Below are 27,638 nucleotides of genomic sequence, written 5' to 3' on the forward strand. Positions count from 1 at the left end.
AAAGAAATTTTGCTGCAAGAACTTGAGGTTGGTCTAAAGAAAAAAAAAATTATAGAAGCCATAGTTCCTCTTTTGGTACATTTGTATAATAGTTTATGGGTTAAAAGAATACATTTCCACAGAGAGTTTTCTGATTTGATTACAGAGCTACCCATATTTTACAAAATACCTGAAGAAGCTGGAAAGCTGCTCAGATTTCATGTGCTAAAAAAAGAATATTCTCAATTAAATTGTAAGAAATACACTAAAATACACAAGACAAATAAGCCTCAAGAGAAAATATGGCTGAACAAAAATAATCGGCATCTACATCACTTTATAACAAAGGAATTATAATGAAATGAAGTTCTCTCTGGACGATCTTCTCCAGCTATACGTGAAATGAAAAGTATTTTTCAACATTCATCCAATTTCCAAAGTACAGCATGATGAAACATTTAATTTTCAGTGTATTTTGATTAGTCCTTAATGTCCCTTCCCCAAAACATTTTTGGCACCAAATAAACTTTTTCTAGAAATGGGGATTTTCCTTTGAGATTACCTTCATGACCAGTGTTGATAAAATAAGGAAAGGGGGAAGGCTGATTGACAAGAACAGCTACATAAACTATTAGAAAAACATTCTAATCAATCAAGTAATGAATTGGTACTTACCATTGTGTGCATACACTTAGATCAATGCCTGTCAGAGCCTTACAACAACGGATGGCCGTCTTAATCAACACAGAGGGGTCTTTTTCTGGATTTGGTCCATCCAACGAAGGAGACCAGTGGCCTCCAATGGCCATGGCTTCATCCTTCCCTTTCATGCCCACTAGAAACTAATTCAAAAGAAATAATCATTTTCATATATAATATAACCCATTAAATTACAAATAGATACTCAGAAAGGAAAGGTACAAACCTTCCCGATATTTTTACTACCTCTGGTATCTGTCAGTCAAGGAAGAGTTCAGAGTTCATCATGTTCCACACTGCATTTCAGCAATGGAATAGGATTTACACATCATAACTCATCCTCTAAGTATTTCATCAGATACGAGTTCTTTTAGGGCCGGCAGTGGTGGCACAGGTCCTTAATCACAGAACTCGGGAGGCAGAGGCAGGTGGATCTCTTTGAGTTCAATGCAAGCCTGGTCTACAAAGTGAATTCCAGGAAAGGCTCCAAAAGGTACACAGAGAAACCCTGTCTTCAAAACCAAAACGAAACCAAAACCAAAAAAAAAGTTCTTTTAAAGAAACAAGCTATGTTTAAATATAAACCTTAAGAGCATGCAAGAGATTTTACTAGGCTACAAGTATAGAGCATCAAATTCAAAGCTAAACTAGAACCAAATAATACAGTCACATTCTAAAATAAGAAAAATATGTAAAATAAGAAAAATATGTAACTATATGAAAGTAGATTTAATATCATTAACTAACATTTAAAATGTGCATTTTCAATTCTATGTAAACACAGTAAGAGCTAAGATAAATGAATATACAATAAAATCAAAATAAATTTCATTTTACCTTAACAAGTCTAGCAGGATGCTGAAATCCATCACGAAGTTCTTGTGGGTCTTCAGCAAGAGCACATGACTTATGATACAAATCTTCCATACTTGGGCTAGCCATCAGCATTACCTATTATAGTCAAATAATTCAATCCTGTCAAAAGTCTAAAGTAATGTAAAAAAAATGAGAAGTACTAATAATTACCCTTACATGTAAGATTTTTTTCCTAAAATTAGAATGTAAAATGCTATAGAAAAAGAATGGTATTAGAAGCCTCATCAACCTTACATTTTCAAAGAAGGATTTTTTTTTCAGATCAATCTTTTAAAACAAAAGAAACTGACTAAGCAGTGTACAGAAAGCTACCCTGAAGACTAGTCTGTAGCAAAGTGTTATCCAGATCTACACAAAGTCATATGGCACTCAACATCAACTGGCTCACATTTTTTGGTTTAAACCGACAACAATAGCCATTGTTTTATAACTTAAGAATTAAGACAGGGGTTAAAATAACATTTTTAAATAGCTCAGAAAAATCAGGCAGAGAAAACAGGGATTTGGATTCCTCTAACAACCAGTTTCTAAAGGATAACTCCAACAGCTATGAAATTCATTACAATGACATACAAACCTTTGCACTGTACAGGTGGTCAGCATCAGGTGGATCAAGAACAGCCATATTTTTTTCTAAGGACTCTACTTCTCTGTGCATCACATAAAAATTGCAGTAATTTCCCAGTTGAAATGGTCTTGACAAAGGAAAAGCATCCACCCATGTAAACTGAGCATCAAAAAAGTCACTAGGAATATATAAATTCTGATAACGGCGCCTTAGTTCCATCATGTCACAACTGGGACTGAAAAATAGACATAAATAGTGAGTAAACAGCCTTAAGACCAAAGTTAGGCACATATCCACTTACTTCTGAAACTTTACAAAAGTGACAGTGTAAAAATGAACAGATTCAAATCTGCATAGGTTCACTGCTGAATAAATGATATCTAAATGTTACTTTACTTCTCTGTTTTTTGTGTGTAGCTTATAATTCCTTAGAGAAAATCTTTAAAATAACTAAAACCCCGATTCAACAGAACATCTGAACAAAAGAGTCCCTCAGGTCAAAGCAAATATACTTGAAAAATTCTTACAGTTCATACAAAAAAATGTATACAAAGAAGTGATCAGAGGCATCAGGTTAATATCTGAGTGTTTTTAGTCACATCTATGATACATAGAAAAGTACAATTTTTATTCTATAGTAAGTGCCTTGATCTAGCATACTTAAATTGAAAAATTCTCATGAGTCATGTGTGATGGCACACAACTTTAATCCTAGTAGCCCAGAGGCAGAGCCCAGAAGTCTATGAGTTCAAGGCAAATTCACATGAAATCAAAATCCAAATTAGCTCTGATAATCCACCATACACCTCAATATGAAAACCTATTCCGTATTACTATGCAAAGAGAGGATATGTTTCTGGCTATTTATATCTGACAATGACCTTTTAAAAATGTATATATATGCTTGTCTATATGTGTTGCCTGGTGAAAGGAGGTCAGAAGGAGGCATCAAATACCCTGGTACTAAACAGTTGTGGTAGTTTGACTAAGAATGGTATTTATTGGTTCATAATTTTGAATGCTTGGTCTGCACTTGGTGGGACTGTTTGGAAAGGATTAGAAGGTATGATCTTGTTGGGGGAGGTCTATCACTGGTTGTGGGCTTTCAAGTTCTGAAAGTTCATGAGATTCCCACTTACCTCTATCTCTGCCTTGTGCTTATGAAAAAGTTACTTCTACAGAGCCCTGCCTGCCTGCCTGCCATGATGGTCATGGAATCTAGTGCCTTCTAGAACCGTTAAGCCCCAAATTAAATGCTTTCTTTTATAAGTTGCCTTGTCATGGTATCTTGTCACAGCAATAGCAAAAAAAAAAAAAAAACCTAAGTCAGTTGTCATGTAAGTAATGCGAATCAAGTTTGAGTTCCCTGGAAGAGCAGCCAGTATTCTTAAACACTGAGCCATCACTCTAGCCCTCGGACAATATTTTAAACAATAATTTCATTTTCTTTAGCAGGACAGTGGGGGAAAAAAAAAAGAAAGAAAAAGAAACTCAAAGATAAGTCAATTTGGTTAAAGTATCGCCTACTAAACACATAATGAATTAAAGTGGACAGGCAAGCATAGTGAAACCGGCCTGTAATTCCAGAAATTGGGAGGCAGAAGCAGGAGAATCATTGAAAGTTTGAGGTCAATGGGTCTACAAAGCAAGTTTTAGGGCAGCCAGTGCTACACAGAAAGACACTGCTTCAAAAAATCTAAAAGAATAAATATAAAAATCAAAAGTAGGCAAAAACATCAAGAGCCAAGCGGTGGTAGTACATGCATTTAATCCCAGCACCCAGGGAGACAAAGGCAGGTGGATCTCTGCGAGTTCGAGGCCATCCTGGTCTACAGAGTGAGTTCCAGGACAGTCACACAGAGAAACCGTGTCTCGAAAAACTTAAAAAAAAAAAAAAATGCAAATAGAAATAAAGACTATGAAATACCAACTAATTTATATGTAAAACTGTCTTTATTTGAAATCTAAAATAAGAACTATAGAGTGTGGCTGTAGTTCAGTAGTAAATGCTGGTAGACTCTTCAACAGCGGGTATATGTACAAGGTTCATGGCTGGTGACAAAACACCTCTGCTTTGAAGACACCACTGACAGAATAACAGAAGTGTGAAAAATACATTGCAAGGTTTTGTTTTTGTTTTTTAGGTTTATTTAATTTCAAGTGTGTATCTGTAGGTCTGTGTTTACGTGTGTGCACCGTGTGCACTCAGGTACCAGAAAACGGTGTATGAAAAGGATAAGCTACTCCATGTGGATGCTGAGAACTGAGTCCAGTTTCTCTGAAAGAACATCAAGTGTTCTTAACTACTGAGCAATCTCTCCAGCCACTTCAATTTTGTTTTTATTTGTTTTATTATCATTTTTAATTATGCATTGGGTAGGTCTGTTTGTGGGTATGTGCACAGATAGTTGTCAACTGCAGAAGTGGTGGATATCAAACTCATGTTTCCTGCAAAGGCACTACACACTCCTTTAATTTTTTTGGTTTTTTTCAAGATGGGGGTTTCCTCCGTGTAGCCCTGGCTATTCGGGAACTCACTCAGTAAACTAGGCTGGCCTCAAACTTACAGATCCGTCTGGCCCTGCCTTCTGAGTGCTGGGATTAAAAGTGTGTGCCACCACCACCCAGCTACACTACACCCTCTTTTAACTGCATTTTAACAGCCCACTTCCTTCAATTTTATTTATTTATTTATTTAATTATTTATTATGTATACAATATTCTGCCTCTATGCCTGCAGGCCAAAAGAGGGCACCAGACCTCATTACAGATGGTTGTGAGCCACCATGTGGTTGCCGGGAATCGAACTCAGGACCTTTGGAAGAGCAGGCAATGCTCTTTAACCACTGAGCCATTTCTCCAGCCCCCATTCAGTTTTATTTTTAAGGAAGAGAATTATGTTCAAATTTTCCAACACTAAAATTAACAAGTCATATTTTGCCCCAAAGGTGGGGGGGGGGGTGTAACACCTATAATGAAACAGAACAAAGTACAAACAGTTCTTTTCCCTTTTTAGTATCAGGAAATTCTGAGGTCTACAACTACAGATGAAGAGGTCTAAAGCTTTTATTTGCAATTGGTTCATTTAATGTTCTGGAAATTTACATAAAGGTGGTAAAATGAAATTGTGAAAGTCTAACTTGGAAAGAACTAGATGGCTAGTATAAAGATTTATTTATGCCGGGCAGTGGTGGTGCACGCCTTTAATCCCAGCACTCGGGAGGCAGAGGCAGGCGGATCTCTGTGAGTTCGAGACCAGCCTGGTCTACAGAGCTAGTTCCAGGACAGGCTCCAAAGCCACAGAGAAACCCTGTCTCGAAAAACAAAAACAAACAAAAAAAAGATTTATTTATTTATGTATTCATTCATTCAGTCAGTCAAGTATCCTGCCTGAAGGCCAGAAGAGGGCACCAGATCTCATTATAGGTGGTTGTGAGCCACCATGTGGTTGCTGGGAATTAAACTCTGGAAGAGCAGTCAGTGCTCTTAACCGCTGAGCCATCTCTCCAGCCCGAGATGGCTAGTATATTTCATATTCTATCACCAACTTTTCAGAGAAAAACACTTAATATTGACAATAAATAGAAAATAAAAATCGCTCCATGTAACAATATTTTAGAGAGCCGGGCGGTGGTGGCGCACGCCTTTAATCCCAGCACTTGGGAGGCAGAGGCAGGCGGATCTCTGTGAGTTCGAGACCAGCCTGGTCTACAAGAGCTAGTTCCAGGACAGGCTCCAAAACCACAGAGAAACCCTGTGTCGAGAAAAAAAAAAAAAAAAAGAAAGAAACCCTGTCTCGAAAAAGAAAAAAAAAAACAAAAAACAAAAAAAAACAATATTTTAGAGACTGGGGGAAGTACTTTTGATTCTCTTTGGGTTTTTCTGAAATATCCTAACTATGTTAAAAGTAAACATAGATAAAAAACTAATATAACCTAAGTAATACTTGCTGATTTGACCCCGATTATATACTATAATGTCACAAGGTAAAATTTTCTAGGCGTTAAACAACAAACACTAGTTTCTTTTTTTTTTTTTTTTTTTGGTATTTTTTTTGTTTTTTTGGTTTTTTTTTTTTTGGTTTTTTCGAGACAGGGTTTCTCTGTGGTTTTGGAGCCTGTCCTGGAACTAGCTCTTGTAGACCAGGCTGGTCTCCAACTCACAAAGATCCGCCTGCCTCTGCCTCCCGAGTGCTGGGATTAAAGGCGTGCGCCACCACCGCCCGGCCAAACACTAGTTTCTTAAATCTAGAACTTACTATACAGAAATTTTAACATTTGATAAGCTAGTATCATGAATATTCATGTTATCCTATTCTGAAAGGTAGAAATAGCCTCAGGTCACAAAAACAGACAGCCACTTGTACCAATACTAAACAGCTTTAAACATAATTTTTCTAATTTTACTATCAATCTAGGTTTTTTTTTCCTCTTCCTGTTTGTTTTTTTTTTTTGTTGTTTGTTTGTTTCTTTTTGTTTGGTTTGTTTTTGAAGACAAGGTTTTTCTGTGCAGCTCTTGCTGTCTGGGAACTCACTCTGTAGATCAGGCTGGTCTTAAATTCACAGAGATCTGCCTCCCTCTGCCTTCTGAATGCTATGTTTAAAGGTGTGCATCACCACTGGCCAGCTGGAAAGTTTTCATTTTTCATTTTGATTTTTCAGACAGCGTCTCTATGTAGTTCTGGTTGTTGTGGAACCTGATATACAGACGTGGCTGGCTCCAAAGCACAGAAGTACATCCATCTCTGCCTCCCAAGTGCTATTATTACAGGCATGTGCCACCACATCCATCTTTTCTTTTTTCCACCTATGATCTAGGTGTACCATACTACTCACTACCACAATGAATTACAGAGAATTTGTAGCTGTTATACATTAGGTTAAGTGCTATAGATATTTAACGCAACTTCATAATAATCCTGTAAGTTTATGAGATTTTGTAGTTGACGCTGAGAAGTTCATTAACCTCCTTCTGACTTCAGATTCTAAGGGTTAATCCATTAAAGACACAAGCATGTAAATTACACAAGTTTGTATACATATATATTAAGTCAATTTTCTATATTACAATACCTTGACACCGTTAATCCTTTTTATTTTTTTATGCTTTCCAAGACAGGCTTACTTAACAGTCCTGGCTATACGCCACCACCACCCATCCGACTCAGTTAATCTTAAAACTGGCTTAATAATCTTATTATTATTTCATCACAGAACAGATTATCTGCAATATTAGAAGTTACAGTAAATCCTGATCCTAAATTATTCTAACCTTAAAGAAAAATTTCATTATAAAGAAAATCTAGAAGCTTGCTTACTTGGTTGCTTGGGGTTGGTTTGGTACTAGGGCTGAACCTAGTGCCTTCAACACTGGGTAAATCCTCTCTAGTCCTGGACTATGTTCCCAAACCATAGCTGCTTCTTTTAAGTAGTTGCTTTCCTAATGTGTATTCAAATCTAATTCTTTTTATACAGAACTACATTCCAAATTCAAACTGCATTTCTGACCTCATAGGAATAGCACAAAATGTTACTAAATTTTATAAAAAAAATATCCACAATTATATTCTATACCAAACCATGACACTACTAATGAAATTAAACAAACACAGAAGAGAAAACTTACCAATCTAAAGAAAATTTTGAAAACTGCACTGTGTAGCGTGGAACAACACGACGAACTCTCCGAGGGGATCGCTCTCTTTCTCTCCGGGGTGACCTCTCCCGGGAACGTTTCCTCTGAGGTGATCTTTCTCTGGATCTGCGTCTTTCTCTGTCCCTTTCACGACTTAAAGCAAGGATGTCAAAAATCACTCTGGGGTCAACAGGATGGCCCTGCAGGTATTGGCTCTGCTATCAGGCCTGAGGACCCGAGTTTCATTTCCAGAACCCACATGGTAAAAGAAGAACAGACATCCCAAGTTTTCCTCTGACCTTCACATATATACTATGGCATAGGAACAGATGCAAATTAAATAAATGTAGTAAAAATAAAATCACTAATATTTATTGGTATTCTTAAAAGGCTCTTGCCAGGAATGGTGATATACATCTTTAATCCCAGCACTCAGAAGGCAAGAGAATTTAGAAGTTCCAGGCCACTCAAGGTTATATAGCTAAACACAAATGAATAGGTCTTTTTTTTTTTTAAAAAAAAATTATTTATTTATTTATCTATTTATCTATCTATTATGTATACAATATTCAGTCTGTGTGTGTGCCTGAAGGCCAGACGAGGGCACCAGACCTCATTACAGATGGTTGTGAGCCACCATGTGGTTGCTGGGAATTGAACTCAGGACCTTTGGAAGAGCAGACAATGCTCTTAACCGCTGAGCTATCTCTCCAGCCCATGAATAGTTCTTTGAAATATTTTTCTTTCTTTCCTTTTCATTTCTTTTTGACAGAGTCTTGTTATATAGACCAGGCTGGCTTGGTACTAACTATGTAGTCCAGGATGGCTTTAGGCCTTGAACTTACAGCAACTTCTCATTTATTTATTTTTTGCATATAAGTACTTTGTCTGCATGCAGGTGTGCACCCCCGCATGCCTGAGAAAGGCAGGAGAGAGACTCAGAAACCCCTGAGCTGCCACCACATGGATGCTGGGAACCAACCCTGGGTCCATGGAAGAGCAGACAGTGCTCTTACCTTTAAGCTGTTTCTCCAGCCCACAATGTTACTTTCAAACATACCTTCGGTCATCTTTCCTATTAGGTACTTGATCCCCTCTGTCATTCCTTCCTGAAAATCTAGATGGTGGATCTAATCTCCGTGCCGGCTGAGGCTGAGACACTATACGAACAGGAGGCTGCAATAAGCCAGCTTTAAAAGATACAGAAGAAAAAATTTAAAAAATTGTTAAACGAAGCTCAAAATACATCACAAGGCCCAGTAAGAAAGATAACTAAGTAAGTGGGGTTCACCAAAGCTGTCTTTCCCAAGACAACAAAATATAGTTATTTCTTATTTTTTTTTTTTTTTTTGGTTTTTTGAGACAGGGTTTCTCTGTGGTTTTTGGAGTCTGTCCTGGAACTAGCTCTTGTAGACCAGGCTGGTCTCGAACTCACAGAGATCCGCCTGTCTCTGCCTCCCGAGTGCTGGGATTAAAGGCGTGCGCCACCACCGCCCGGCAATATAGTTATTTCTAAGGAAGAGATTGTATCTGGTGATTTGTCCCTGGTACTGAAAACTAAAAATTTTCTTTTTCAAATAATATAGTTATCTATTTTTCCACATAGAACAATAAAAGTCAATTTCTTTGGTACAAGGGAAGCAAAATAGGGATAAATCTATGCTAAAAAGTAGAATACAGCCAAGTGGTGCTGGCAGCGCACTCCTTTCATCCCAGCACTCAGGAGGCAAAGACAGTCCAGCCTGGTCTACAGAGTGAGTTCCAGGACAACTACAGCTACAGAGAGAAATTCTATCCAGAAAAATAAAGCAAAACAAACAAAAAGTAGAATGTGTATCAAAGTTCTTTGCTACGTGTGATGGTTCATGCCTTTAATCCTAGCACATATGGGAGAAAGAAGCAGGTAGATCTTTGTGAGTTCAAATCTAGCCTGGTCAATGTAACAAATTACAAAACAGCCAGGGCTAGGAGGTGAGACCTTATCACAAAACATAGCAAAAAAACCCAGCAGAATTCTAATGAATTCTTTGGCTCAAGTCTAAAACCATCAATATTGACTATACTCAATCAGGGGAAAAGGGAAGCAGACCAAAGAATGGATTCTTTTTCATGGCTGGCTGTTATTACAACTAGCTTGTGTGGGGGGGTGTGCTTGAGACCAAACCCAGGCCCTTGCCTATCTGAAACAAACACTGTACTTCAGAGCTGCATCTTAGGCCTCAGCAAATATATTTTTATTTATTTTTTTAAAATATTTATTTATTATGTATACAATATGCTGTCTTGTGTGTCTGCCTGAAGGCCAGAAGAAGGCATCAGATCTCATTTCAGATGGTTGTGAGCCACCATGTGGTTGCTGGGAATTGAACTCAGGACCTTTGGAAGAGCAGGCAATGCTCTTAACCACTGAGCCATCTCTCCAGCCCCTATATTTTTATATTTTATTAACACAGTTTTCAAAATATCTTATGTGTGTTAAAGTTCTTTGCCTGTATGTATATATTTATACCACATTTGAGACTGATACCCTTGGTGTCAGAACATATTCTAGACAATGAAAAATTTAAATTCTCATTTCCTTTTTAACATCTCACAATTCTATAAAGATTTTAGACTATATTTTAAAACAAAAGGAAACAAAAAACAATTACAAAGACACTTTTCAGCCAGGCAGTGGTGGCACACACCTTTAATACCAGCACTTGGGAGGCAGAAGCAGACAGATCTCTGAGTTTGAGGTCACCCTGGCATACAGAATGTGTTCTATGACAGCCAGAAATACACACACAAAAAAACTTGTTTCGAAAACCAAAAGAAAAAAAATAGAGATGGGGGGGCAGGGACGTGGATACGACATTTTTCTTTTAAAATTTGCTCAATATTAGAATTACTCAAACTATGACCTAGAAATCAAGGGCTACAATTTGCCAACACCTGAAGTATATACACTAAATCAATGACTACTATGGAATACGATAACCGGAGAATATTAAAATACCAGTTGGGAGATTATTCATTTGCGGGGGGGAAAGGATTCCTTTAAACCAGAGGAATCTCTGGTTAATGACACCTGCAAATAACCAAATTCCATATTAGTAACATTGGGATAACTGAAAGCATCTAAAATGATGCAGCATGGCCTACCGGTGGTGATGCATGCCTTTAATCCCAGCATTTGGGAGGCAGAGGCAGGCAGATGGATCTCCATGCATTCAAGGCCAGCCTAATCTACGGAGTGAGTTCCAGAACAGGCTCCAAAGCTACACGGAAAAACCCTGTCTTGAAACATGCCCCCAAAGAAGGAAAAAAAAAAAAAGAGGCAGCATGCGTTACAAAGCCATAACCTATGCTTGCCAAAGAATTTGAACTTAAACTTGAGTTTCTAAGACAAAGGACCAAGGTTAATAAAAATAAAAAAACAAATCAAGTTTCAGAACACCCAGGGCTACACAGAGAAACCCTGTCTTTAAAAACAAAACAAAATGATACTTAAGCTTCCTTTCATGTTTTCTCAAAGTCCCTAATCTCTCTTTTATTAGCAACATGTTCCTACTATTTCAGCAATTTAAACATCTACACATTTATTAGAAACAAGAAGTGGGGCTAGAGAGATGGCTCAGTGGTTAAGAGCACTAACTCCTCTTCCAGAGGAACTGGGTTCAGTTCCCAGCACCCACATGACAGCTCGCAACTGTCTGTAACTCCAGGGAACCCAGAATCCATGACAAAACATTAATACACATAAAATAAAATCTAAAAACAATGACAAAAACAAACAAGCAAACAAAAACAAGAAGCAGTGACACATTATATTTAAGACCTTTCTGCTGTGGCTGCTGCAGTAAGGGCTGTGGCTGTGTCTGCAATAGTGGCGTAATAGAAGCAGCGGATATCTGGGCCTGCAGTAACGACTGGGGTTGGGGCTGAGCCTGAACACCGAAGGTTGTCTGTGGCACAATCGGCTGAATTACAGCAGTAGGAGTCTTCAGTAAAGGTTGGGTTTGGGACTGATTCTAAAAACAAACCAAAATAAATAAATAGAAAATTTCTTTGAAAAGAAATTACATTGTAAACCAGCAAAGTCAAGTATCAAGTTTCTATTGCACTTTATTATGTACCTGATTTGGTAGTGTTTGAATTCTTTGTGCATTCCATTTAAAAGGCATATTAGGATTGTAAGTCGCTTCAACCAATACTCTATCACCAACTTGAGGGGTTTTCCCTTTAACAGCACTGGGGAAAAAAAAACAAATATAAACACAAGAAAGATTATACCAAAATGATTTATATACTATTGAAGAGCTCTTACCACAAAAAAAATTACATATTTTTTGTTTGTTTTACTTCTCTTCTTTAGGAGATAGGGTCTCTTTTATGGAGCCTTGGCATGCCTAGAACCTTTGTATACCAGGCTGGCGTTACAGAGATCTGACTGATGCTCCCTTTTAAAGTATATTACAACTAAAATGGAAGCCTGGATAGTATTATTTATCTTTTAAAAGTGCTTTTAGATTTATTTAATTGTATAAATGTTTTGCCTGTACATAAAAATGCAGACCATATGCATGCAAGGGCCCATTGAGCTCAGGAGGGTGTCTGCTCCCTGGAACTAGATTTACAGGTGATGGGAACCAGACTTGGGTCTCCTGTAAGAACAACAAGTGCAGCCGGGCGGTGGTGGCGCACGCCTTTAATCCCAGCACTCGGGAGGCAGAGGCAGGCGGATCTCTGTGAGTTCGAGGCCAGCCTGGTCTACAAGAGCTAGTTCCGGGACAGGCTTCAAAGCCACAGAGAAACCCTGTCTCGAAAAATTAAACTAAAAAAAAAAAAACAAAAAACAAGTGCTTTAAACTACTGAGCCATTTCTACAGACCTTAAAGATTTATTTTTATTCTTAATCATCTGTTATGGGTCTCTTGTGGATGTGCTTAGACAAACTGGTACCCTAGAAGTCAGAGATATCAAATCGCCCTGGAGTTAGAATTATGTCTTTTGCAGGAGTGTGGAGTGCCCTTAACTGCAGAGTCATCTCTCCAATCCTAGACTCACTTTTAAATTTATTACATTTCACCTTCTTCTGTATGTAAAAGGAAGGTTTCAAGCACAAGAACAGTTTGCCCTTCTGTTTTCTCAATGCCTCTCTATGTACAGAACTGTCACTATAATAGCCTAAAGGTAAGATCTTAGAGTGGATGGAAAAAAGGAGGCCCAACAGCACAAAAATCTTCAACAATAGTAACACAACACTTACTTCAGAGGAAGTGCATTAAGATCACCTAAGGAAGCTGGCTAAGTGGGCCATAGTAGTTGCTGTGCAGACTACATGAGGGCTCCAAATGCCTGCTGTGACCACAGAGGATCACTGGGTTCTGCTGGCCACTAGCCTAGCTCCAGGTTTAGTGAGAAACCCTGTCTCAAAGGAATAAGGCAGAGTGAGGACTGATGGCGCATCTCTTTAATCCCAGCATTTGGGAGGCAAAAATGGGTAGATCTCTGAGTTCGAAGCTAGCCTGGACTACAGAGGGAGTTCCAGGACAGGCTACAAAGATACACAGAGAAACTGTCTCAAAAACAAAACAAGAACACCAAATACTCGATAAAATTAATTGAAGGGGGGAATTTGTTTTCAATTGAAAACAAATGTCTGTCAGAGAGGGTAGTGCACACCTTTAATCCTAGCACTCAGAAGGCAGAGGCAGGTGGTTATCTAAGAGTTCAAGGCCAGACTGTTCAACACCTTAAGTTCTAGGTTGGCGAAGGCTGTGTAGTAAAACCCTGTATCAAGAAATCAACCTAACAAAACAATCACACACACACAAAAAAACTTAAAAAAAAACTTAATGTTCTTTGACTAGACATGGTGGCAAATACCTTTAATCTCAGCCCTCAGGGAGAAAAGGTAGAGGGATTTCTGTGAGTTCACTGTGATCCCTGTCTACAGTTAATTCCAAGCCAGCTAGGGCTACACAATGCGATCCTATTTCAAAACAAGCCCTCCCCCATTTATTTATTTATTTATTTATTTATTTATTTATTTATTTATTTATTTTTTCCTTTGGTTTTGGTTTTTCAAGACAAGGCTTCTCTGTAGCTTTGGTGCCTGTCCTGGAACTAGGTCTTGTAGACCAAGCTAGCCTCGAATTCACAGAGATCTTCCTGCCTCTTCATCCTAAGTGCTAGCCTATGCCATCACCACCAGGCTCACCACTAAATTTTAGGGGTAGGGGAGTTGGCTCTTGAGTAAAATGCTTGCTATACACGCATGAGGACTCAAATCTGGATCCCAAGAAGTCACATGAACGTTAGACATGGTGGCACACAACCGTAACCACAGGACTGGGAAGACAACGACAGACAGATCCCAGGGACTGGAAGGCCAGCTAGTCTAGCAGAGATGGTGAGTTCCAAGTGAGAGACCTTGTACTAAGATAAAGATATGATAGAGAACAATAAGAATAACAAAGCTGGGGCTTAAGAGATGGCTCAGCAGCCAGGTGGTGGTGGCGCACACCTATAATCCCAACACTTGGGAGGCAGAGACAGGTGGATCTCAATTCGAGGCCAAGCTGATCAACAAGAGCCAATTCCAGGACAGGTTCCAAACCACAAAGAAAATCTGTCTCAAAAAACTAAAAAAACCAAAGAGAGAGAGAGATGGCTCACCAATTAAGAGTGTTGGTTGTTCTTTCAAAGGACTCAGGTTTAATTCCTAGTACCCACATGGCAGCTCACAACTGTCTGTAACTCTAGTTCTAGGATCCTAGGATATCTGGTACCCTCACACCAATGTACATAAAGTTAAGTAATATATATAAAGGCATACGCCTTTAACCCAGCACTCAGGAGGCAGAGGCAGGCAGATCTCTGAGTTCGAGGCCAGCCTGTTCTACAAGAGCTAGTTCCAGGAGAGGCTCCAAAGCTAAAAAAAAAAAAAAAAATGAAGGGGGGTGGTTGTTTTGAGATAGGATCATACATAGAAATAGATATATAGATATAGATGTAAAGAACAGCAAAGTCAACCTCTGGCCTACACACATATATGCTCAGGTGAATGTACCTTTCCTTTAAAGCACATATGTGCTCATACACAAATATACACACACAATTGAGAAAATAAGCTTAGTATTAAATATGTAAAAACAAACAAAACAAAGATTCGATTTTAAAAGCCTATTTCAACCCCCATCTTATTTTATTTATTAATTGGCTTCAACCTCCATCTTATTTGTTTGTATAGAGACAAAGGTCTTTCTATTAAGTCCCAGATGTTCTGAAACTCACTATGTAGATCAGACTGGCCTGGAAATCACAGATCCACCTGCCTCTGCCATTCAAGTAATGGGTTTTAAGTTTTATGTTACCACATCTGTCTCAATTTCTAATTTTATTCTAAGCCAGAACATGAGTGTTCCTAGAACTGCCACCTAACTGATAAAACATTTATAAAGAATTCAAAAGGGATCAATTAGCACTTATTACCAAGTTTGAGGATTGAACCTGATCCCTGGAATCTACATGACAGAAGAAAACCAACTCCCCCCTATAACCTCCACAAGTATGTAATCCCTCCACCCCCCAGACATAAATATATAAATATAAATTTATTTTTAAAGGGCATAAGTATAAATATACAGACATTACGATTTCAAAATAAAATAACAAACTATATTTTTTCCATTGAGTATGTATTACTACCATGTATCATCTATCAACATCTAATGGAAGTTTTTACCCAAGCTGAAAGAATACATCTTCATCCACAAATCCAAATGTATCATGTAGCTTTGTAACCACTCCTGTGAAAACACGCTGCTTCTGAGGTTGAGTTTGCTGCTGACTGGACCTTGGTGTTGGATATGATACAGTAATCTGTGCCGCAGGCTGAGGAGTTGATAGGCTAAGACTTGTGGGCAATGCAACAGCTGGCTATTGAACAAAAGCAACATTACATTAAGACTTGCAGCTGTCTAAAATAAAGAGTAAAAAGACTGTAAACTCAGGATCTGTACTAGTACAGTAATAGCTCCATTCCTAAAACAAACTGGAAAAGAAAAAAAAAAAAACTAAACTAGGCATGGTGGTGATTGCTTATAATCTGGAGAGTTGGAAATAGGAAGCTACTCCACTGACCAGTCTAGACTCTAACATGAGTTCCAAGCCAGTGAGAGATCTGGACTCAGACAAAACAAAACAGTAGATGACACCCAAGGAATAACACCTGAGGGTGTCACCTGATCTCGAAAAACCAGTAAATGTATGCATGCTTATGTATGTGCACACATTTACATACACATAACAAACCCTAGGTATGGAGGTTCATACCCAAAATCGCAGCTGAGGCATGAGGCTCAACTGTTGTAGAATATTATTTTAAGCTGTGTTATATTTGTTTATGCTGTGTAACATTTGTTTGATGATGCAAGGATTTCTGCATCAACAAACAAAACAAAGCAACAGATTCACAACTTAAAGCTGCACAAAGAATTACAAGGTGGAAAGCTTGGGCTGGAGAAATGGCTCAGTGGTTAAGATCACTGACTGTTCTTTCAGAGGTCCTGAGTTCAATTCCCAGCACCCATATGGCAGCTCACAACGGTCTGAAGTTACAGTTGCAGTGGATCTGACACCTTCATACCAATGCACATAAAGTTAAATAAACCATAAAAATATTTAAAAAAAAAAAAAACAAGGTGGAAAGCTTCTATACTATCTGGGCACTTTCAGATACCCAGTTTCCCACCAAAGAAACTGCCTGCTATTGGTTAGTAGTTGAAGTTTTATCTAAATCTGTACATAAAAACAAAAACATATTTTACTCCTTCCTTTAAAATAACTGGAAGCGGCGCATACCTTTATTCTCAGTACTCGTGAGGCAGAGGCAGGTGGATCTCTGTGAGTTCGAGGCCAACCTGGTCTACAAGAGCTAGTTCCAGGACAGGCTCCAAAGCTAGAGAAACCCTGTCTTGAAAAACAAGAAAAAGCCCAGCGGTGGTGGTGCACGCCTTTAATCCCAGCACTTGGGAGGCAGAGGCAGGCGGATCTCTGTGAGTTCGAGACCAGCCTGGTCTACAAGAGCTAGTTCCAGGACAGGCTCCAAAACCACAGAGAAACCCTGTGTCGAAAAAACAAAAAAAAAAAAAAAAAAAAAGAAAGAAAAAGAAAAACAAGAAAAAAAAATTGGAAGGATATAATACACAATACACTATTGTCAACAAACACAAACACACTACACACTTTCCATCTTTATCTAACAATAAATATCAAAATGTTATTACACAAACCCAACAAATATTTTTAAACTCCTATTGAAAAACTACAACAGAAATATAACTAAAGAAATAAATTAGCCAGGTGGTGGGTGCACACGCCTTTAAACCCACTACTCCAGAGACAAGAGGCAGGTGATCTCTGTGAGCTCAAGGCCAACCTGGTCTACGGAGCAAGTTCCAGGACAGGCTCCAAAGCGACAGAGAGAAACCATGTCTCAAAATAAATAAATGAATGAATTAATGAATGAATGAATGAATGAATACCAAACTAACCTGTGTTAGAATGGTCTGCTGGGGCTGCTGCAACTGAAAGCAAGAAAATACAAACAAGATCAATCAGGTTTGCTCTTTCAGAGATGATTTACAGAGGTATTCTTGTTTTTCAAAATTTTATCTTTAAAAATGTAGCTATTGGGGCTGGAGAGATAGCTCAGTGGTTAAGAGCATTCCCTGATCTTGAAAGGTACTGAGTTCAATTCCTGGCAACCACTTGGTGGCTCACAACCATCTGTAATGAGGTCTGGTGCCCTCTTCAGGCCTGCAGACATACACACAGATAGAATATTGTATACATAATAAATAAATATTTAAAAATTTAAAAAAATGTAGCTATTTTTTTATCATGTGCATGGGTGCTTTACCTGTGATATGTAACTGTGCAACAAAAGCATGCCTTGTGGTGGCAGAAGCCAACCTAAGACATCAGATCCCCAGGAGTTAGAGATACTGGTGTTTGTGAACTACTGGACATGTGTACTGGGAATCTAACTCTGGAACTGAGTTACAGTTAGGAGCCACCATACAGATGCTGAGAATTGAACTCAGATCCTCTGGAGGACGCAGCTAGTGCTCTTAAACCCTGTGCCATCTCTCCAGACCCTGAATCATTGTTTTACACATTAGTTTATTTATTCACAACAAATTCAAAACACATAACTAATTACAAGGTTACTGACAACTATTTCAAACTCATTCAATAAATAAATACTAAGCTACATTTAATCAAAATAAAGAAGTTGGTGCCTACAGTGATGGTACACATCTTTTTTTTTTTTTTTTTGATTTTCCAGACAGGGTTTCTCTGTAGCTTTGGTGCCTGTCCTGGAACTAGCTCTTATAGACCAGGCTGGCCTCGAACTCACAGAGATCCGCCTGCCTCTGCTTTCTGAGTGCTGGGATTAAAGGTGTGGACTACCATTATCCAGCTTAATGGTACACATCTTTAAACCCAGCACTTGGAGGCAAAAGTAGGGAGATCTCTGTAAATTTCAAGACAGCCTGGTCTGTGTTAAGAGTCCCAGGTCAGCCGAGTGGTGGTGGCACATGCCTTTAATCCCAGCACTCGGAAGGCAGAGACAGGCAAATCTCTGTGAGTTTGAGGTCAGCCTGGTCTACAGAGCGAGTTCTAGGACAGGCTCCAAAGCTACAGAGAAATCCTGTCTCAAAAAAACAAAACAATTATATTAAGCTAAATTTTTGAAAGCAGATTTGTCTGGAAGGTTGGGGGAAATGGTGTGTTGGGTTTCATGTGGATTTAGCTGTTCCCTATCCCACCCAAAGATTAAAAAAAAAAAAGTTCACATCTTAGGATGGATAGCAAGAAGGAATTTAAATGGTGTTACTTCAATTTGAGGGAACAAGAGAATCACCATTTTTAAATCAATTTTTAACAAAAAATTTAGACTAACCTGTTGTTGCACACTATACAAGGTCTGCTGAGGTTGTGAATATTGCTGTAAAAGATTATTAAAGGAAACAGAAGGTTACGCACATTCATTTTCAAAAGTACATACATATAAAAACTAGTGAAACTTTCTAAACCAGCTATACTTATCTAAAATTAACAAAATGGTGGTCATTTTTACTCTGAGAGCCACTGAAGCCAGAATTTTCATAAAATAGTTATGTATAAATAAACAACTCAGGAACATAAGAATATAAGATCTCACTGAGCTCTAGTGATGTAGTCTTTAATCCCAGCACTTGGGAGAAAGAGGTAGACAGATTTCTGACGAATTTGAGGCCAGCCTGGTATTCAGAGTGAGTTCCAGGACAGCCAGGACTATAAAGATAAATCCTATCTTGAAAAAACAAAAACAAACAAAAAATTTAAGATTTCTGACTCTACAACTATACTTTGTGCTGAGCGCACAAACATTCTGTTTTTTTTTGTTGTTGTTGTTGTTTTTATTTTGGTTTATGAGACAGGGTTTCTCTGTTGCTTTGGAGCTTGTCCTGGAACTAGCTCTTGTAGACCATGCTGGCCTCGAACTCACAAAGATCCACCTGCCTCTGCCTCCCAGGTGCTGGGATTAAAGGTGTGCGCCACCACCGCCTGGCATTCTGTTGTTTTGTCATCAAATAGTCCTGCTATCAACTCCAGTAAAGCTTCAAACTCAATATTCTCCTTCTCTCCTTTCTCAAGTGCTGAGATTACAGGTTTGTACCACCAAAAATAAACACAATGTAATTTTATTTAATTTGTTTTTTTCAACACAGGGTTTCTCTGTGTTACAGCTCTGGCTGTCCTAGAACTCACTTTGTAGAGACCAGGCTGGCCTCAAACTTGCAACGATCCACCTACCTCTGCCTCCTGAGTGCTGGAATTAAAGGCATGTGCCACCAGCGCCCCGCTACAATGTAATTTTTTTTAAAGATTTATTTATTATGTATACAACATTCTGCCTCAATGTATGCCCACACGCCAGAGAAGGGCACCAGATCTCAGTACAGATGGTTGTGAGCCACCATGTGGTTGCTGGGAATTGAACTCAGGACCTCTGGAAGAGCAGCCAGTGTTCTTAACCTCTGAGCCATCTCTCCAGCCCCCTACAATGTAATTTTTTTTTTTTTTTATTTTTGGTTTTTCAAGATAGGGTTTCTCTGTGGTTTTGGAGCCTGTTCTGGAACTAGCTCTTGTTGACCAGGCTGGTCTCGAACTCACAGAGATCCGCCTGCCTCTGCCTCCCAAGTGCTGTACGATGTAATTTTTAACACCAAGAAAAAAACAAACTTCCTGTGTGTGTAGTAGTTTTTTGGTTTTTTGGTTTGTTTTTTTTAGACATGGTTTTCCTGAACTTGCTTTGTAAACTAGGCTGACCTTGAACTCAGACATCCACTAGCCTCTACTTCCCAATTGCTGGGACTAGGTGTGTGCCAGTATCACCTGGCTACACAGTTCTTTTAATCTACAATTCTTCATTGTTTAAAAGACAGAGGTAGCAGCCAATAATACTAGCACATACTTGAGATGCTAAGTGGGAGACTCATGAGTTCAAGGCCAACACGAACAATGCAGACAGCTTGTCTCAAAAACAGAACAAATGAAGGAGAAAACAAAGGAGAACAACTCCAGGCACCGACTATCGTTTTATTTATTTATTTATTTATTTTGGTTTTTCGAGACAGGGTTTCTCTGTGGTTTTGGAGCCTGTCCTGGAACTAGCTCTTGTAGACCAGGCTGGTCTCGAACTCAGAGATCCGCCTGCCTCTGCCTCCCGAGTGCTGGGATTAAAGGCGTGCGCCACCACCGCCCGGCTTTTAATTTATTTATTATGTATACAGTGTTTTACCTGGGTATACACTTGTACACCAGAAGAAGGCACCAGATCTCATTACAGATGGTTGTGAGCCACCATGTGGTTGCTGGAAATTGAACTCAGGACCTCTAGAAGAGTAGTCAGAGTTCTTAACCTCTGAGCCATCTCTCCAGCCCCTCGTCTATCATTTTTATCACCTCATTCATCACATTGAAACTCACCTGCTGTAATGCAGCTGCAGCAGCTGCAGCTTGCTGCTGCAATGCTGCAGTCTGTGTTAACTGATAGTTTGCTGGCGTTTGTGTGGTAAGGCCTGCCGCCGCCAATGCAGTCTGCTGGGTATAAATGGTAGGAGATGCTCCCAGAAGTGATGGTTGCTGAACACCTAGTGCAGCTAAATTGAGATTAAAAGAAGAGGGATCAAGATTACTTGGCTCCTTTACAGAAATCTCCCATGACCTTCCATGACAAATACAAGGAAAACTGGCTCCACCGACCTACACTGGAGTAAACCAACCACTTTTACCTAGATCCAGAGTCTAATCAAAAGTATTTTTCAGAGATGAATATGTGGTGGCATATATACCTCTAACCCAAGGACTAAAATGAAGGGGGTACATAGACAGGAAGATCTCTGTGAATTTGAAGCCACTTGGTCTATATAATCAAGTTCCAGAACAGCTAGGGTTATCACAGAGAGGCCTAATCTCAAAACAAAACAAACAAAAATCTTTTTTTAAAGTGGTGGTGGTGGTAGGGGCTGGAGAGATGGCTCAACGGTTAAGAGCATTGTGTGCTCTTCCAAAAGACCGGAGTTCGATTGCCAGCAACCATATGGTGGCTCACAACCATCTGTAATGAGGTCTAGTGTACTCTTCTAGCCTGCAGGCATATATGCAGACAGAATATTGTATCCATAATAAATAAATAAATATTTTTTTTAAAAAGTGGTGGGGTCTGGGGATGAAACTTGGCTGTTAGAAGGCCTGCGTAGCACTGCTTAGCACATACAAAGCCCTAGGTTTGATCCCTAGCAACAGCATAAACAGGTGCGATGGTGCATACATGTAAAGGCAGCACCTGGAATAGAGGCCAAAAAAACAAGTTCAATGTCACCTTTAGTTACACTGTAAATCCAAGTTTAGCTCTGGTCTCAAAACACAACACCAAGCACATGTATAGATATTTGTGGGGGGGTGGGGTTCAGAAGCAGGAGCCAGGCCCAGTAGGCTCAATCTTTCTTCCTGCTGATCCAGATGTAGAACTCTCAGCCACCTCTCCAGCACTATGTCTGCCTACATGCCACCATGATGACAATGGACTAAACCTCTGAACTATAAGCCAGCCCCTTAAATGTTTTCCTTTATAAGAGTTGCCATGGTTATGGTGTCTCTTCACAGCAAAAGAAACCCTAAGAGAGCAGTTGAGAAATTTCCTCCAACACTGGCCTATACTCAAGCCTGTGGGACATTTCTTAGAGAGTGATGTGGGAGGGCCCAGCCCACTGTGGCCCACCCTCGCTGGTGGCCCTAGATGCTACATGAAAGCAGACTGAGCCAGCTATAAGGAGAAACCAGGAAGAGATATCCTCCATGGTTTCTGCTTCAGTTTCTGCCTCCAGGTTCCTCTCTTGAGATACTGCCCTGACTTCTCTCAGTGATGGGGTGTGACCTGACAGTTTTAAGATGAAACAAACCCTTTCCTCCTAAAGTTGAGACAGGGTTTCTCTGTGGTTTTGGAGCCTGTCCTGGAACTAGCTATTGTAGACCAGGCTGGTCTCGAACTCACAGAGATCCGCCTGCCTCTGCCTCCCAAGTGCTGGGATTAAAGGTGTGCGCCACCACCGCCCGGCTCTGGGTCAGTTTTTTTTTTCCCACAGCAATAATAACCCTAAAATAGAAAAACGTGTTTGTTCTTCAAGTTGACAAAGGGTCAACTGTCCTGTTTTTTTTTTTTTTTTTTCCTGAGTTAACTAAGAGGGAGCCACAATTGAGAAAATTCCTCCAGGATGGGCCTGTAGACAAGACTGTGGGGTATTAGTCCCTGCCTTGATTTCTCTCAGTTACCAATGTGACCTGAGAGTTCTAAGATAAAATAAATCCTTCCCCCCACAAGTTGTTTTTGATTATGGTCTTTATCAAAGCAACAGAAATCTAACTACCCAATGGATAAGGGTGCTTGCCACCAATCCTGAGACATGAATTTGAACTCTGGAGTCCACATGGTGGATGTCTAGAACCAACTCAACAGTTGTAAACTGTCTTTTGACCTTCACATATGTACCCATATAGATACATAAAAATATATAAATGTTTAAAAAAAAAAAAGCTGGACAGTGGTGGTGCACGCCTTTAATTCAAGCACTCAAGAACAGAAGCAGGTAGATTTCTGTGAGTTCAAGATTAGCCTGATCACAGGACAGGTTCCAAAGCTACACAGAGAATCCCTGTCTCAAAAACAAACAACAAAAAGACAAAAAATAAACAAAAACCAAACAACTGAAAATTCTGATGAAGATTAACTAACATGTATAAAGGCCCAGGTGGGTGGGAGTAAGGGAGTATAAAACAAAAACCCACAGTAAATAATAAATGGGCTTTTATTTATTTTTGGTTTAATGTCTCTGGAAAATGGCTTTTTTCTTTACAACTTTAAGTGTTTCTTTATGATGCTTACAGCTATTTTTTTCTCCTTAGCCTATTAGTTATTGGGTTTTTTTTTTTTTTTTTTTTTTGGTTTTTCGAGACAGGGTTTTTCTGTGGTTTTGGAGCCTGTCCTGGAACTAGCTCTTGTAGACCAGGCTGGTCTCGAACTCACAGAGATCCGCCTGCCTCTGCCTCCCAAGTGCTGGGATTAAAGGCGTGCGCCACCACCGCCCGGCTAGTTATTGGGTTTTTAATTGTTTTTTTGGTTTGTTTTGGTTTGGTTGAGAGAGGGTCTCACTATACATCCCTTGCCTGTCCTGGAACTTGCTATATAGACCAAGCAGCCCAGACACTCACAGAAATCCACTTGTCTCTGCCTCCTAAATGCTCTGGGATAAAAGGAATGCCCCACCAAGACCAGTTATATATTGTTTTTAAAAGAACACCCCCTTGTGGTCAGGGGTGGCCTGAAACTTGCTAAGGAATGCCTTGAACTTCTTTCTAATCCTCCTGCCTCTGCCTCACAAGTGCTTGATTTCAGGAATGCAGTAGCACACCCAGTTTATGAGATGCTAGAAATAAACCCAAGGCTTTGTGGGTGCTGTGCAAGCATTTTACTGCCTAAGCCGTGTCCTCTAAGGTTCCTGGCAATTAAATTCTTACAGAGTCAGTATTTCTACATTAAATTCAAACAAGTGAAAACCATAATTGAACTAGCAATATGACTCAGTGGTTAAAAGCACTCGTCATGCAAGTCTGACAGCCTGGGTTCAATCCTCAAAACCCATCGTGGAAAGAGAGAACCAACTCCCAAAAGCTGTCCTACACACACACACACACACAATGATAAAAAGGTGAGAAGGCTCATCGGGTAAATGTGCTTGCCACCAAGGTTGGCAACCTAAATTCAATTCACGAGACCTACTGTACACAATGGAAAGAAACAACTTCCACCACTTGTCTTGACTTCCAAATGTGCAGTGTCTCCCTACCCCATCCCCCAGAGGGACACAGAAATGTAACTTTAAAAAATACAAATTATTTGGAGAGGAGGGTGTTGAGACAAGATCTCTCTATACAGTCTTGGTTGTCACGGAACTCACTATTTAGACCTCAAACTAAAGAGATCCACCTGCCTCTGCCTCCTGAGTACTAGAATTAAAGGCATACACCACCATGCCCAGCATAAATAAACAAATTTTTAAGGAAAACTATCATATAAATATTTTTTAAATTATGGCATTTAGATATACTTAAAATGTATGTTTTCTTTTTTGCTGTCATCTTAAGTTTAGTGTTTTTGTTTCTTGTTTTGGTTTTGGATTTTGTTCTTTTTTGAGGCAGGTGCCACCACGCCTGGTCCAAAACATGTCTTAAAACTGAAAACATGCCGGGCGGTGGTGGCGCACGCCTTTAATCCCAGCACTCGGGAGGCAGAGGCAGGCGGATCTCTGTGAGTTCGAGACCAGCCTGGTCTACAAGAGCTAGTTCCAGGACAGGCTCCAAAACCACAGAGAAACCCTGTCTCAAAAAACCAAAAAAAAAAAAAAACTGAAAACATTCTAAATAAAAGTTATTCCATTTGAACTTGAAACTCAGATTAAATCCCCAGCACCACAAAGAAGAAAGAAAAATAAGAAGAGAGAAAAGGAGGGAGGTTGGTTCACTCTAATAAATTACTGTTTTATAACACATAACTAAAGCAATTTTACCTATTGGCATGGTGATGCCCACGTTTAGCTCCAGGGAGGCAGAGACTGGCAGATCTCTGTGAATTCAAGCCAGCTACAGAGTAAGTTTCAGGACAGCCAGACTACACAGAGAAACCCAATCTCAAAAAACTTGAGGGATGGGGGAGAGATAAACTTAAGATAGTTGAAAACTATAAGCCAGGTGTGAATTACTGCTAGTAGAGACCCTATCTCAAATGCAAAACAAAAATGATGAAGCACAGTGGAAGAGGAAGAACGAGAACACATACGCGTGAAGAGATTATGGCAAACCCATTAGCAGTCTGACCGTCATAAATCTAAAAACTCTTAAGATGCAAATACAAAAAAAGAAAAAAAGAGCTACAAAACCGCCCAAAATGTTAGACAGAGAGGGTTTTTTTGTTGTTGTTGTTTTGTTATTGTTTTAATTTTCAAAAGTATCTTAATAAAGGATACATCTTCGAACACATCGCTCTCCGGTGCACTAACTTCCATCCAATTGAGACAGCTGCCCCCCCCCCACACACACACACACATTCACAGTGCGAGGGTTCCATCGCTGACCTGGTTGTGACACCGCAGTGGCCGTAAACTGAGTAGCCCATGGTGGGTTCTTCTGTCCTCCAAACTGAGCCATGATGCAAGGAGGGAAAAACCTTCACTTGTTTCTCCTCTACAGCAGGTATCTATGAAGAAAGGAGTCTTGTTTCAAAGTTCAACCAAACTACAAATACCACAAAAGGCTATTTTAGAGAACTGATTGATACTAAGGACATCCTCCAAAACAGAACCGGAAATAGAATGTGTGCAAACTGAAAACCAAACACTATCGACAAGGTATACCCTATTTAAAAGAGATCCTTAGGGGTGGACTTAAAGGGACTTCTTTCAGGGACTACCGTGACATATTTAAAAAAAAAAAGGCCTGGCCAGGTTTGGTGGCACACGCCTTTAATCCCAGCACTCAGGAGGCAGAGGCAGGCGGCTCTCCCTAAATTCCCGGCTAGCATGGTTTATCCGGTTTATCCGGCGTTACAGCTAGGGCCACACTGTGAGACTGAACGGACAACGAAACGGACAACGAAATGACAGACGCGGAACGTACAGCCTGAGAGCTATCTTCGGGCAATGTGGAGGTCAGGCCGTGGTTAAATCGATAACGGAAACGAGACACCCCCTCCCCCATAAAGGCAAAGGCATCGATACGACTACCATTTTAATAACGAACGTTACTTGAAGGACTAGGGAATTCACTATGGCCTTTGTCACCTTGCCTTCCACTCCGAGGAGGGGAAAAGGCAGTTGGGAGAACGCACGTCTCCAAAAGAACCGCCGCGAAGACGCCCCCTCCCCCGAAGTCAAAGAGACAAGGAAAGGAAGGGCCGAGCATCCCCAGCTGGGGACCCGACGGGCCGGGCAGTGACGCCCATCTTCCTCCCGCCCCGGCCTCTCTAGCGCGTAGGCTGCGACGGTGGAAGCCAGCGGCACAGGGCACGATCACGGCGCCCACGGGGACCCGCGGGCCATCGCAGTCCCTGCGGCCGGTCGGAGCGAGCCCCTCACCCCGAGGACCGGCGGGGACTCGGCGCCGCGGCAGCGCCAGCTCGGGCTCGCACGGCCTCCGCCCGGCCAGGCTGAGGGACGCAGGCCGTACCTGAGGGGCCGGGAGCCGGCGCGCTGGGGGAAGGGCGCGCCGCGCGGGGCCTGCTCCGACCCGCACAAAAGGGGCCGTGTCCGTCGCCCGCCTGCCCCGCCGCGGCCGCCATCGCCCGCCCTCCCGCCCGCCCGCGGCCTTCCACAGCCGGCGTCCCCGACCCCTCCGCCGACCCGCCGCGAAAGGAAGCGGCCCTGACTCGGCCTCCCGCCGCTCCCGAGCAAAGCGCTGACCAGACCTTCACCTTAGTCGGGTCCGGTTTACCAGCGAAGCCATTTCAAAAGCCGTCAAGCTCAGGCGCATGCGCCAACTTCTCCCTCTTCCTCCACGCCGCACCTCCTCCCTCCCAGCTCCGGGAGGAACCGGCGCCTGCGAGAGACGTTCGGCGTGCGCGCTCCCCGCGTGCGCGTTCGCAAGGGCGCCGAGCGAGAGCGCGTCCGACCGGGTTACCTTGGCTTCGCTTAACAATGAGCCGGTTGTCCTTGTGCCCGGCTCTGAGGCGAACGCCATTCTCCCTAGTTACAGAACCAACGGGAGTTACGTGAGCAGGCCGGGGTGGCCGCCATCTTGTGGTTGTCCTTTTTCTATTCTAGTGCTATTTGCTTGGAAGAATGAACGTGTAATATCTATATATATCTCTATTTTTTTAATATAGATATAATTAACATAAAAAATCAATATTTGGAAAATATACTAATACATTCATGTGTGGTAGGATAATCTTTTTTTTTTTTTTTGGCTTTTTTTCGAGGCAGGGTTTCTCTGTGGTTTTGGAGCCTGTCCTGGAACTAGCTCTTGTAGACCAGGCTGGTCTCGAACTCACAGAGATCCGCCTGCCTCTGCCTCCCAAGTGCTGGGATTAAAGACGTGCGCCACCGCCGCCCGGCTAGGATAATCTTTTTGTACACTGTCTGAAGATGTATCTGTCTTACCGCACCTGCCTAAGGCACCTTCTGATTGGTTTAATAAAGAGTTGAACGACCAATAGCTAAGCAAGAGAGGATAGGCAGTATTTCCAGAGGAGAGACACAGGATCTATTTACTATTTCCAAATCTCAGAAAT

At 40.7% G+C, this 27,638-nt stretch overlaps 1 protein-coding gene and 1 non-coding gene across 4 annotated transcripts in view; both read right to left on the reverse strand.

Moving 5' to 3' along the window:
* Positions 1–26,923, reverse strand: part of Ccar1 (cell division cycle and apoptosis regulator 1) — a 52,315-nt gene extending 25,392 nt beyond the window's left edge. Inside the window, exons 1-13 of one of the 3 annotated variants that reach the window (XM_057751062.1) lie at positions 26,820–26,923; positions 25,486–25,607; positions 20,786–20,958; positions 18,714–18,758; positions 17,299–17,331; positions 15,489–15,682; positions 11,875–11,989; positions 11,577–11,769; positions 8,817–8,946; positions 7,748–7,909; positions 2,132–2,357; positions 1,516–1,629; positions 655–821 (exon numbers count right to left, since the gene is read on the reverse strand). In XM_057751062.1, coding sequence (XP_057607045.1) covers positions 655–821; positions 1,516–1,629; positions 2,132–2,357; positions 7,748–7,909; positions 8,817–8,946; positions 11,577–11,769; positions 11,875–11,989; positions 15,489–15,682; positions 17,299–17,331; positions 18,714–18,758; positions 20,786–20,958; positions 25,486–25,558 — 1,625 coding nt within the window. In that variant the 5' untranslated portion in view covers positions 25,559–25,607; positions 26,820–26,923. Of the gene's footprint in view, positions 1–654; positions 822–1,515; positions 1,630–2,131; positions 2,358–7,747; positions 7,910–8,816; positions 8,947–11,576; positions 11,770–11,874; positions 11,990–15,488; positions 15,683–17,298; positions 17,332–18,713; positions 18,759–20,785; positions 20,959–25,485; positions 25,608–26,575; positions 26,593–26,813 lie in introns of those variants that run through there. The other 2 variants (XM_057751061.1, XM_057751063.1) reach the window with 2 other exon arrangements.
* On the reverse strand, positions 949–1,015 carry LOC130862497 (small nucleolar RNA SNORD98). The gene has a single exon (XR_009055663.1). It is a non-coding gene; the product is annotated as a small nucleolar RNA SNORD98 (small nucleolar RNA).
* Positions 26,924–27,638: the final 715 nt, after the last annotated feature.

The sequence above is a fragment of the Chionomys nivalis genome, chromosome 19, assembly GCF_950005125.1.
Source record: "Chionomys nivalis chromosome 19, mChiNiv1.1, whole genome shotgun sequence".
Taxonomy (NCBI): Eukaryota; Metazoa; Chordata; class Mammalia; order Rodentia; family Cricetidae; genus Chionomys; species Chionomys nivalis.